Genomic DNA, 13176 nt, shown 5'->3' with positions numbered 1-13176 from the left:
TGCATATACCATACTTTGACACCCAACAGACAATGTATTTTTCGTGCTGGGGTGTCGATAAACATCTATTGTATTCTATTATATTCTATATTAAATTGATACCCCAGTCAGTGACCTTGTGGGGTTTTATGCAACCTTCCACATCCCGACAGCCACACACAAATATTCGGTGGTTATTCGCATATAGTTAAGACTGATAGATATTTGGTTCTTATCTCTGTGTAGGCTACAAAAGACATTGACGTGAAATAGCAGCTCACTGACAAGGTATATATAGAATACTAAACGAGCTTCCCTGTAATACCATTTTTATGAAATGAGTGAACAGTTTCGGTATCTTACGAGCGAAATCTCTCTCTCTCTCTCTCTCTCTCTCTCTCTCTCTCTCTCTCTCTCTCTCTCTCTCTCTCTCTCTCTCTCTCTGTCCATTAGCTGTTGAGCTATGGACAACCAGTCCAAATATAATGTGCTTTCGGGACACTGTGCTTAAAATTTCATTGGATAATAAAATAATCATTGTATTAAAATTAGGGGCATACATATTAACTGAGTAATTTTACTCATATCAGCAAATCCGTTCGCATGTCATATAGTATATTATGGTAAATTTAAAATCAAAGGAAATTTGCATACTAAATTTGCATGTTAGACTACAATAAAGGCGTTTTCCAAATTTTCCACCAAGCAGCTCGCGCGTGAATGCGAACGAATCGAACTTCCTAGTTATTTGTGATTCTCCGCTTGATAGACACAGAAAATTACCAAAATATTAGCAAATATTATACGATCTTAGTTATAGTGCCAAGTTAATTGGATTTTCAAACATACCCATTCTTTCATGAAGCGATGTGTATATACTTAAATTCCTTTGTTTTTTAATTACAATATGCGAGCAGAAGACGGTAAAATGGATATCTGTGACGGTAAAACCAGCATTAACGTCCGCAAGTGGTCAAATACAACGTAGTTATCGCCTTTCAAATTTAATAAAATAATTAATATAGTTTGTGTAAATAAAAAAAAATCGGAAATTATCGTGTCACATAATACGCCTTAAAAATAATTAAAGCGCAAGAACATTAAAATACAATACGTTTTCGCTTTTGCTCCTAATTTAATTTCTATATTTTATATTTTATTGTTTTAATAACGACAATGCCAACACTTATTACCGATGGGAAATGGGCAGAATTTAAAAAATAGCAATTAGTAAAAATGTTAAGGCCTCGTTTGGGTGCACAGCTTAAAGGGACGAGATGGGTTGCATCTCGTCAACAAAACCCCTAGATTGACAGTCGATAGACGTTGAAGGTGTAGTGCTGTGCTGAAATACAGATCTTGAGAAGCCGGTTCCGTCTGAACGAGAGAGAGTATCATACTAGGGTATAGTCCAGTCGTCATGGGTTGGTATAGTGGTGCGGACGGGCCCGACTCCGGAGGATACGAGATGGTATCATTATAAAGCAAGGTAAAGTCTAGAAAAAGAGTAGTAGGGACCGACCCCGCTTCCTATTTCTTCTTAGAGTGGCAATCTTCCAGTGCTGCTAGGACAGGCTCGGACATGTAGAGACTAAACGCGAACAACCGTGGCGTTCTGCAGAATGGCCCTCATACAAGTCACGACGAAAACAAGTCGACAGTCAGACGAAGAAATGACGTGGAGGCAAGGAATCTCGCTAAAAAAAGAATCCAACCCAATGGCCGCATACATCCCAGTAGAAAACTTCATTTCGCTGACAAAAACAACGAAATGAAGGACCCCCAAGTCGAGCACAGGAAAGCACGTGCAGTGTGCACAAGCGAAATAGACTGGGAATGATTTTATTAACGGAGCCGTACCACGCGGACGCGAACGAAACCGTTTGCCAGTGACGAAAAATAGTTCCATAGATAAACGAGTTTTTAGCTTCAAATGTTTGTAATACGAAATTGTCTGAAACAGATATTAATAAAAAACAAAAACAAACTTTTTTTTTAATCAGAACTGTATGTAGTATAAAAAAATATATATTAAAAAAAAAAAAAACTGTTGCTAATCGCGCATTAATACAATAACACCACGGCCGTAATTAGGTGGCCGAGTTCAACATTGCAGCTTTTAAAAGTATTGAAATAGTGTATTTTATAGTAAAAATAAAATTAATTATGTATACTTGATTGATTATCAATGTTATTTATAATCTAATTATTGCTTTAGCATTAACTGGGGTGGCTGAAAACTGTTGGAAATTACAGACGGGGTATAAGAGAATTTGGCTCCGCCCACAGGGGTATAAGGGATTTGTCCAACGGCAAACAACCACTGAGATTAAAGAATTTTACATGAAGGCGAGATAACATAATTTATTCATTTTAGCATTTCTGCAAAACAGCTATGTAGGGTTGCAAACGAACTACTACGCATTTGTACAGCGATTACAAGTAAAGAGGGTAGAATTATTACATTTTGTCGATTACATTTCTGCGAGAATATCTGTATCATTTTTTGCCCTAATTAGATGTTTTGCAGCAGCAATAGGGGTGGCAGTATCCCCCCCCCCCCCCCCCCTTCCTCCTGTCTAGTACGCTTAAGATTAAGAGTAACATACATTTTCCTTCAGGAAAAATTCAACGGTGATACTTTGAAAGTAAGTACATCCTGCTAAACAGCGACAATTAGCATATGAATATGCAAATAGGCTTTGGGGGAATCCCCAACATTTCCGACACGTTAATGCTGGTTTTATTGTCACCAATGGATTTGATTAGCCAGTTAAATTCCTCGTTATATACAGATTGAATTAGAATGTGTCATAGAAAAAACTTACTGTCTTTTACTGCGGTCATTTGACTCATGTGATACATTTTTGGACACATCTGCAAAATAGCAACAACAACAATATAATATAATAATAATAATAATAATAATAATAATGGTCATTTGACTCATGTGATACATTTTTGGACATCTGCAAAATAGCAACAAAAATATAATAATAATAATAATAATAATGATGATGATGATGGTGGTGGTTTATAAAACAGTTGTCATGCACACGCATTTGTCATGCTGACTTCGTGAAGGTATCAAATCATTTTATTTTTTTACCTCGATCTATGCGTTAATTCACTGGACACTGGACTTAAGGCATGATCATTTTATGCAGATTTCAAACAACGCCATATCATTATGGCACATAAGTTGCTCCAACATGGTTATGATGTCCAGACTCATAAGATAATTCAAAACCTTTTGTGGTAGACATTTGGAGGCGATATCTAATAAATACGATGCATCACTGACCAAACTGATGACTTATTGCTATTCCATATTTTGAATTTGAGCATACGTTTTTCATTTCTTTGGTGAATCAATTGCTATTTTTTTTTTATGGGGCAAGACATACTCATCTTTCGCGAACATCTGATACCAGCACTATTCTACAGTATATAATGAGTGCAGAAAAATATTTTTATATGTAATTACAATCGTTAAAATGTTTCTGTTAGTCGATAACATCTTAAAAATTGCAGCAAACTCGGGAATGTCCCTGTAATTATTGAATGCAGGAAATTTTATTTCAGGATATCTAGTTTTCAAACTTTTTCGGGGCAACAAAACCAGTTCCATTAAATTTTAAATATTAATTCCTACATGGTGACTTGAAAGTAATAAATTTGGGGAACCAGCACCCGGAAACACTAGAATTGACGTAAATGCACTACCTAGAGAGTCAAATTAGTCCAGTTCATTACAAACATAAAGTCCTACATCGTAACTTGAAAATAATACATTACAAAATGATAAATGTTTTTTGTTATTATTAACCGTGACATTTTTTACTATAATTGTAACGAAGTATTTATAAGTAATTATTTCATTTGATCCAGCAATTTTCTACGTGACTGAGGTGTTTATATATTCAATATATACACATGTATATAGACATATATCGTGAAATGCATTTTTTTAAATGTTGCATTAACCCGCATTTGTCATGACGACTTTTACTTGTATAATGCAGGAAATGTCGTTTTATGATCTGTCAATCACCCACTTCCACCCACCCACCAACGCACATCAATGTTCACTTGCATTCGTCGTGCCTAGGAGGTAAATTAAAAAGCTCGACGACGTTCTACGTGCGGTCTAGGCGACATCTTAATTCCGCGTCAAACAAACTGCTAAGGATATTCAGCCTTCTGCCATATCATAATTTACTGTGACATATAGATCTGTCATAACTTTACAAGCACGTTTGCACTTGTACTTGTCCTGCGGACTCTGTTTGATACATATATACGAATATGAATATGCTAATCTTGTGTTCGCTTTAATTTGATGATGGATTCCAAGGGAATTTCCTGAATTTGCTGCATTGTGAGATGTTTCCGACCAATAAAATATTTCTGTGATTAAACTTAGATATTAAATATATTTTCTTGTTTACAATATCAGTGCCTGTATATTCAATGCGTTTTTGGTCGTCTTAATATTTGTAAGAAGCCCAAACTGGATTTTTTTGACGAAAAAATTATATTTTAGGACATGAAATGAAATTTAACATAGTATAAATATTAGAACTATCAGAAACACATTTAATATACATCCACTAATTGGCTGTTGGTCGATATCATCTTTAAAACTGCAGCAAATTCAGGAATGCCCCTTTAACGAATTAGAAATAACTGAAAGACGAATCCCCGTGTATTGCTATGACACTTTACAGATAATCTTGAGTGTTTTGGAAAAACCTAGTAAGTCAGAAAAATCTGAATTTGAGATACTGACCGAAAACTACACCCTGCAAGGATTAAGCAGCCACTTATCAAAACAACTTGCTTTGTGATTATTTGTTCATCACTTAGGAAGAGTAAATTAGGGAAAACATGTTTTTGTTTTTATTTTGACAGTTCCATCTCAACTTGACTTACTAGGTTTTTCCAGCCTTGAATGAAAACAGATATGGCACAGTTTATCAACAATAACCTAGCAAGTCAATAAAATTGGTTTCTTTATTCCACACATCTTGAACAAATACAAACTGCCGATCTAACTGAATTCCAGGGCAAATACAAAATATAAAATACACAACCAGTCATTTGAAACCCCCTCTCAATTATTACCAGTAGACCTTGGAAGAGGACCAAAATTCGCCAACATTCACAAAAAGTACATTTTACTTCCAAAAGGCCAATTTGAACCCGGCTACATCAAAATGTTGATTACATGAGTCCAATTTTTCCATAATTATACAGGGTGGCACAATAAAAAATAAATGTCCCAAAATCAAATGGATTAATCAATCATGGAAAGGTGCTCTGTGCACTTTGGCAGTTTTTCCCACTGATGGCTACATCAGTCAACTGTCTCCACAGGGTCATGGCTACCACCATTACTGGGCAGATCTAGCCGGAAACTCTTCTTTGCAGGGACAAAACACTCGGCTAATTTCAGGAGCTTCTGGGGTTTTTTTGCTGCAGGGATGCCTCTCGGCTCCACCATTACTCCCGGAAACGTCAGGATATCAAACTTTGGCTTTAAAAACACGACTTCTGCAAATTCATCACAAAAATTCTGCTTGTAAAAGAGTGATCGACAACCCTTACGGAATTCAACCTCGGAAATGCTACTCAGTAGTGGTAACTGCACATTCTTGCTTTGGTGGGTCCTATGCCCATCTTGAAAAAAGTGGAAGTCGTTTTAGTGCATAACTACTGTTGAAGTGTGCTTGCTGGCCCTGGCACACAGATTAACAAAATCTTTAAAATCAAGGATTTCTGGGGCTTACCTCATTGGGTTTCCTGCGTCATGATTGGCTAGTTCGACTTGCTAGGTTTTGCCAATACAAATAGTAAAGAATGTGTTGAGGGAACACCTAGTAAGTATCAGAACAATGCCCCCACTTCAATTTGCTAGGTTTTGGCTGAATAAATGAATCAATACTCGGGACCTGCTAGGTTTTACCATTACAAAATTCGTGAAACCACGGATTATTTTTTATTCTTACATGTGTGTTATATGATGAGGTAAAACCTAGTAAGTCCAAAAATTGTCCTAACCCAATTTTGACCAAATTCAGACGTACTAGATTTTTCCAGAACACTCAAGTAATATGGATGTAATATTTTTTTGTAGAATTCCTGTTCTGAGCACACAAACGAACCACCCATAATCCTTCCCACAAGAAACACCTTTTTCATACTATGGAATTTACTATAAGTTATTTATTTCTAAGCCAATTGCTTTATAAATTGCACACAAAAATAATAGTATTTCGTTATTTCCAAACCACGTTAATTTTTCTTCTTTCGTCAACCCAAAGTGAAATTATTTACACTTTTTTTTTTTTGTAGGAGGATAGGACAGACAATAGGTTGTTTGCCCAGGGCAGTGGTTCATGGTTATATGTTATTGGTTAGTGAGAGAGATGTCGTTGTAGTCACTTGAAACCTTTCCCATTGATCTACGATACATAGTCTGTGTTGGAGTCAAGACCTTTCAGTCTTAAAGGCACAGACCCTAGTTTCAGCTCGTGAAAATTAACCTTAAAGGGACATTCCTCAGTTTGCTGTAATGTTTAAAGGGACATTCCTGAGTTTGCTGCAATGTTTAAAGGGACATTCCTGAGTTTGCTGCAATGTTTAAAGGGACATTCCTGAGTTTGCTGCAAGTTTTAAGATGTTATCGATTAACAGAGACTTTTCAACGATTGTAATTACATATCAAATATACTTTTCTGCATACAATATTAGTGGCTGTGTATTAAACGTGTTTCTGATCATTCTAATATTTGTACTAGGTTAAATTTCATTTTATTTCCTAAAATAGTATGTGTTCGTACGTACGAAATTATTTGAAGACAAAATCCAGTTTGCGCTTCTTACAAATATTAAGACAACCAGAAACACATTGAATATACAGACACTGATGTTCTAAACAAGAAAATATATTTAATATGTAAGTTTAATCGTAGACATATTTTATTAGTCGGAAACATCTTACAATGCAGCAAACTCAGGAATGTCCCTTTAAGATGTTAACGACTAACATAGACTTTTCAACGACTGTAATTACATATCAAATATATTTTTATGCATAAAATATTAGCGGCTGCATATTAAATGTGTTTCTGGTCGTTCTAATATTTGTATTAGGTTAAATTTTATTTTATTTCCTAAAATATCTTTTTTCGTACGGACGAAAGACAAAATCCAATTTAGGCTTCTTACAAATATTAAGATGACCACAAACACATTGAATATACAGACACTTATATTCTAAACAAGAAAATATACTTAATATGTAAGTTTAATTGTAGACATATTTTATTAGTCGGAAACATCTTACAATGCAGCAAACTCAGGAATGTCCCTTTAACGTTTTGTTTAATCTACAAACCTGCAACACACATTTGGATAAGGTTATAACAGAGAGAAGCAAAAGTCTGTGATATTTAAGCAGGAAAATACCGTCTAAAAATAATTTGAGCTTGTCTCGATAACCATAACTTCAAAGACGAACGTGCGTTTTTTTGAATTATGAAACATAAATTTTGGTGTATTGCAAACACCTAGATGACCAGAAGCACTACAGGTGTACGAAAATTAATATTCTAAATAATAAAATGCAAGTACCTCTAATTTAAGTTGTCAAAAACGGCTTTAATAGAGGAAAATACGCCGTAGTATTTAAAAACTAGAGTCTATCCCTTTAAAATCACTGACTTCACACTACACCACCGATGCCAGTCGCCCGCACTGACCACTGTCAGGTGAGATAGTCACTGACCAGTTTGAACATTATCTCTTTATATATCATCGTAACCGGTTGCTAATTTAATAATTGAAAATGTTGCAGACAGATGCATCATAATTCAGTCTAGATATTTAAATAAACGTAATTGATAGTGATATAGTAGTGTAAACAAGTCTGCTGCATTTGCTTAAAGACTCAGGCATATTGAAACCTTTCTATCACAACCGAGTCATTTGGATTTGCCAACAAGCATGTACAATCAATCTTCTTATAAAAACTATAACCTCTGGCATTCTTTCTTCTCCAAAATGACTGTTTCCAAAAAAAACCCTCTCCTTACTAAGCCTCCAGGAACCAAGAAGCAGGACGACGACTAAAGGCAATTCTATGACTAATCAGTGTATTGTCATTTCTGACAATTTGTCAGCGCGACTCGAGAGTTATGATTGCAAACTTCACTCGATGAGATATAAATCATATTTGACAAAAAAACATAAAATGTCCTCTATATATCCGCAGTAACCAACATCATGGTAATTAGTTGCCCATCAACTCGCCACCGTTAACCATCACCATCATAGTTATCATCACCATTTTTACCATCGTTATGGCGATCCTCATCACTATTACGATCAATATCACAACCTCAGCCAACATCATACACAATAATACAATTACCATCACCATTGTTGTCGCAATAATAAGCATCAGTATCATAACCGTCAGGACCTACACCATCATCATCATCACCAATATCACACAGCCATGACCATCATTATCACAGTCATCCTCATAATCATCATTATCACCACCATCACTATCATTCTCACTAAAATCACCATCATCATCATCATCACCACCATCACATCATTATAACCATCATTACTATCATCATCACCATCACCACCACCATCATCATAATCATCATTATCACCATCAGAATCGTTATCATCGTCATCATCGTCATCACCACCATCACCACCACCACCACCACCACCACCACCATCTTCTTCTTTTTCTTCTGCTTCAGCTTTATCCTTATCAAACATATTGCTATTAAACTCACCTGCTTGAGCAAAGCCCGAGTCACCACAAAGAAAGACAATAAATTCTGCCAGAATCCACGCAGACAGAAAACAACGTCTCACGCCCATGGTGATGACAGCTAGGTAAAGACGAGGTGACGACACTCGCCAGATTTATATACTCCGAGTCATGTGTTACACCTATACGTTTTGCAATACAGTCATCTTGAACTAAGCTGAAAATCAACCCATAATTGTCATATTTCAAGATATAATCTTATGTCTGCCCGGGGACACCAGCTATTACAAGCTGTACTAATCGCTTTGCTTGTTTTCTGCTAAAAATATATATGATATACTTAAGGTGTGGGGGGGAGGGGGGGGGGGGGGGAGCCATGCATAAATGCTAATTCTCGTATAATGATTTTTAAAGTTTTAAGTTTGTTTTTATTTTATTTGTAGTAGCGTTTGTGTTGATGTTTTGTTGTTATTTGTATTTGGCATTTTGGGAGGGGGGGGGGGGGGGGGGTGATTTTGTTTGGTTTTGGTTTTGGTTTGTTTGAGATTTTTGGTTTGTTTGTGTATTACTTAAAGGGACATTCCCGAGTTTTCCGCATTGTAAGATTGTGACGGAACATGCTCTTAATTTTGTTTTCGCCTGTGGCGATATAAATTGTTTTAGAAGGCCGTGTGCAGTTCCAAATTGCACTTAGCCATGTGGGCAACTTGTTACGTAATACTTTTGCGCGACGGTCATCGAGCTTTTCTAATACACACCCAGAGCAGGTGTGGAGGCCATGTGGCGAGTAGTTACGTAATACCTCTTCGAGTGCGGTTTCGTCGACCGTGATTTTGGCGACCAAGGCGTCAGTAAGTCTGGCGATCAAAGAGAAAAATGCGTCTCTGAGAGTTGGGGATATATCACTTGATAGGGGGAGGACCGCCTTGTACCCCCAGGCGATATTCTGATTTTTATAATAAATAGCTAGTGTTTTAGATATATCGAGGAAAACCATAGGAAGGTATCCCGGGGGAACGTTGTCCGTCCGGACTGGTAATTATATATTATTTCTGCTCTGTTGTATAACCTTGATGTGATTGATGTGACTTTAAATATTTTAATACTGTATTATCTCAATATTATTTAGACAGTGTCTTCGGTCATCTGACGAAGTAAATCGTAGTCTTACTGTTCTATATTTATACGAGTATTTGGTAATATAAAGCTTATCCAGTCATCCTAGAAGACCTAGGTAAACTGTAGGTTATTGGCTTTATTGTGATAGGTACCAGTATTAATTCTGTATTACAAGGTTATTGAATGAGTAGTTAGGGTTAATTAAAAATTAACCAGTTAGGAATAGTGTTGTAATTCATTTATTAATTAAGTTCCCCTAGAAGCGTTTCTCAATTATCACACGTGTGGGTGTTGTGTCACGGTGAAGTGATTAGCAGATTGTGTAAACTAGACACCTAGAGATTAACTAATTAAGTGATTAGTTCTGGGTTGTTATTATTTGTTGTTATTAATTAACTACAGTGCGGTCAGCGTAGGTTAATACAGATTCCAAAGTGTATTGTGTTTTTGTTGTGTTTTCTAGTGAACTAAACGTGCTATATTACATATACTTTATATAAGATCGTATCTCTGATCATACCTAGACGAGCCATACTCGGGTAAATACCGCCCGTTACAGAGAGATCTAATAGATATACAGTTAGGAGAGATATTTGGACAATCGTGTTTTATTCGGTTACGGGTATTATAGAATCCCCGTGACAAAGATGTTTCCGACTAATAAAATATATCTACGATTAAACATACATATTAAATATATTTTCTTGTTTAGAATATCAGTGTCTGTATATTCAATGTGTTTCAGGTCGTCTTAATATTTGTAAGAAGCCAAAACTGGATTTTGTCTTCAAAACATTTCGTACGTACGAAAAAATAGTTTTTAGGAAATAAAATGAAATTTAACCTAGCACAAATATTAGAACGATCAGAAACACGTTTAATATACAGCCACTAATATTTTATACAGAAAAAATATATTTGATATGTAATTACAGTCGTCAAAAAGTCTCTGTTAGTCGATAACATCTTAAAAATTGCAGCAAACTCAGGAATGTCCCTTTAAATGTTAACAGGTTACCTAAGCGATACGATCATTTATTTACCAAATCGTTATTTCACACGAGAATTGCTATGATAAAAATCATATTACATATTCATGATTATTGTAAACGTGATCCAACTTAATGAGTCATTTTCTTCTGTCGGTTTCTGCGTGCGTGATTTAGCTCAATCGGTTGAGTGTTCACTTGGGTTGTTTGCGGTGGTTCCATTTAGAGAACTTTTTTTCTCTCTCTCTCCTTCCAACCAGTGCACCACAGCTGGTCAAAGGCCGTGGTATGTGCTTTCCTGTAAAACAAACCTTACTGTCAGTTTTTGAAACATTTTAAAACACTGATATAAAGCTGAACCATTATGACCTAACTAGTCAGCTCGTCGTTAAATAAAATATATAGACAGATGTAATTTGTCACGTCCACCTTAAAGGGACGTTCCTGAGTTGTCTGCATTGTAAGATGTTTCCTACTAATAAAATATTTCTACGATTAAACTTACATATTCAATATATTTTCTTGTTTAGAACATCAGTGTCTGTATATTCAATGTGTTTCTGGTCGTCTTAATATTTGTAAGAAGCGCAAACTGGATTTTTTCTTTGAATAATTTCGTACGTACGAACAAATATTATTTTAGGAAATAAATGAAATTTAACCTATAGTCCATAGGCTTCTGTTGAACATCTGAAATTTGTGGAATTTTCTGCTAGATTCTTGGCAAATAGGCTTAAACCACTCTAAATAGTGTAAATAATTTTATTGTTGCCATTTTTTCCATTCACCTTTAGGGCGGCCATGTTGAATTTCAAAATGGCCACCATTATGGAGCTATTTTTGTCAATATCTCGCTTATTAATGTAGGTAGAATCACAATTCCAGTTGCTACACCCACGATTTTGTATACAAGGATTCACATAGTGTCATCAAAAATTGATAGAACGGTCGCCATCTTGGATTTCAAAATGGCCGCGATTCTGGGGCTCTTTGTCAATATCACACCTCATCTTGAATTCTTATGATCGAGTAACAAAAGTTTGCAATAAAATTGCAGATGCAATACGTGAACAGATTACAACATTTGGTGTATATGTACCACCTGGTCTGATGAAGAATAGACACATCCGTGGGTCACTGGATAACATTGACATTAATGTTGACTCCCCTGATGGCAAAGGGAGTTTTCATGGATTGGCATCCGGTGTGTACCAACCTGCTGGTGATGGCGAACCTGTACTAAATCCATTGGTCATTGGTCAGTGTGAAGCAACAGGCGGACTTGTTAACATTCCAAGTACAGTGATAAGCTTATCTTTCTGCAGAATCGAAGGCAACCCTACTCCGAAATCCAGTCCAAAGTACATAGGATACAAGATCGGTTTCCATGAAGACCAACTTAGAAAAGCGAAAAGAGATGACCTAACTTGGTTAATGGCACGTTGTATAAATAGGAGAGCTGTAGTTGAGGCAGAAGATGCATGTCATTCAGACGAAATGACACCAATTAATGTGGAGTTAAATGAATTGTCAGACGAGGACGTCTCTTTGGTGGCTGTGGCTCATGGAATTACCAATACTGAAGAGCATATGCTACCAGTTTGGTCAGCCTACAACTCCCTCCTCAACAAACTGACTTCCAGGCATACTCCAGCGTTGAATGATAATGTTTTCATGATGCCAATCATAAATGCGGCACCACAGGATTGGTCTACCCTTACCACTGGACTTGAGCAGCTGTGGAAACTCAACCAGATTGTTTCTCCTGGGAATCCAGTAACTGCTACTCTGGATATGGACTAAAACTAGAACATCTAGATCCTAGTTACAGAAATAAGTGGGTTCTTCGCTCAGGCGGTTTCCACGCAGTAATATGTACTCTGAGATGCCTACGACGAACAATTGAAGGTAGTGGTATGGATCAAGCATGGCAGGAGGCAGATCTAAACAGCTCTATCACTATAACACATATCATCAATGGGAATCCTTATAATCGGGCAGTGCAGGCACATCAAATTACACTACAAGCATTGTTTGACCTGTGGCTTGACACATTCTTCCAAGAGAGACCGGTGATTTTGGAAACATTGCAGTCAAGTGCCAGGATACTTTATGACACCTGCAAAGACAAGGGAGATGTACTAAAGGCACATACAGACTTCTGCGTCGTCTTGGAATCAGTGAATTTTGAGATGCATCTTGCCAAATATGATGAAGAGCAAAATCAAAATCCCATGTATCAATGGGCCAGAATGTATATGAATCAGGTGATGACATTGCTACATT

The 13176-nt window shown here is 36.4% G+C and overlaps 1 protein-coding gene across 1 annotated transcript in view; it reads right to left on the bottom strand.

The window, feature by feature from the left end:
• Positions 1-8931, bottom strand: part of LOC121382573 (chorion peroxidase-like) — a 29083-nt gene extending 20152 nt beyond the window's left edge. The window contains exons 1-2 of the mRNA XM_041512048.1: positions 8805-8931; positions 2808-2856 (exon numbers count right to left, since the gene is read on the bottom strand). Of these exons, the coding sequence (XP_041367982.1) occupies positions 2808-2856; positions 8805-8892 (137 nt within the window). The 5' untranslated portion in view covers positions 8893-8931. The remainder of the gene's footprint in view (positions 1-2807; positions 2857-8804) is intronic.
• Positions 8932-13176: the final 4245 nt, after the last annotated feature.

Source organism: Gigantopelta aegis, chromosome 10 (genome assembly GCF_016097555.1).
Source record: "Gigantopelta aegis isolate Gae_Host chromosome 10, Gae_host_genome, whole genome shotgun sequence".
NCBI lineage: Eukaryota > Metazoa > Mollusca > Gastropoda > Neomphalida > Peltospiridae > Gigantopelta > Gigantopelta aegis.
Note: the sequence above shows the minus strand (reverse complement) of the source record. Positions and strands in the feature narration are given on the sequence as shown.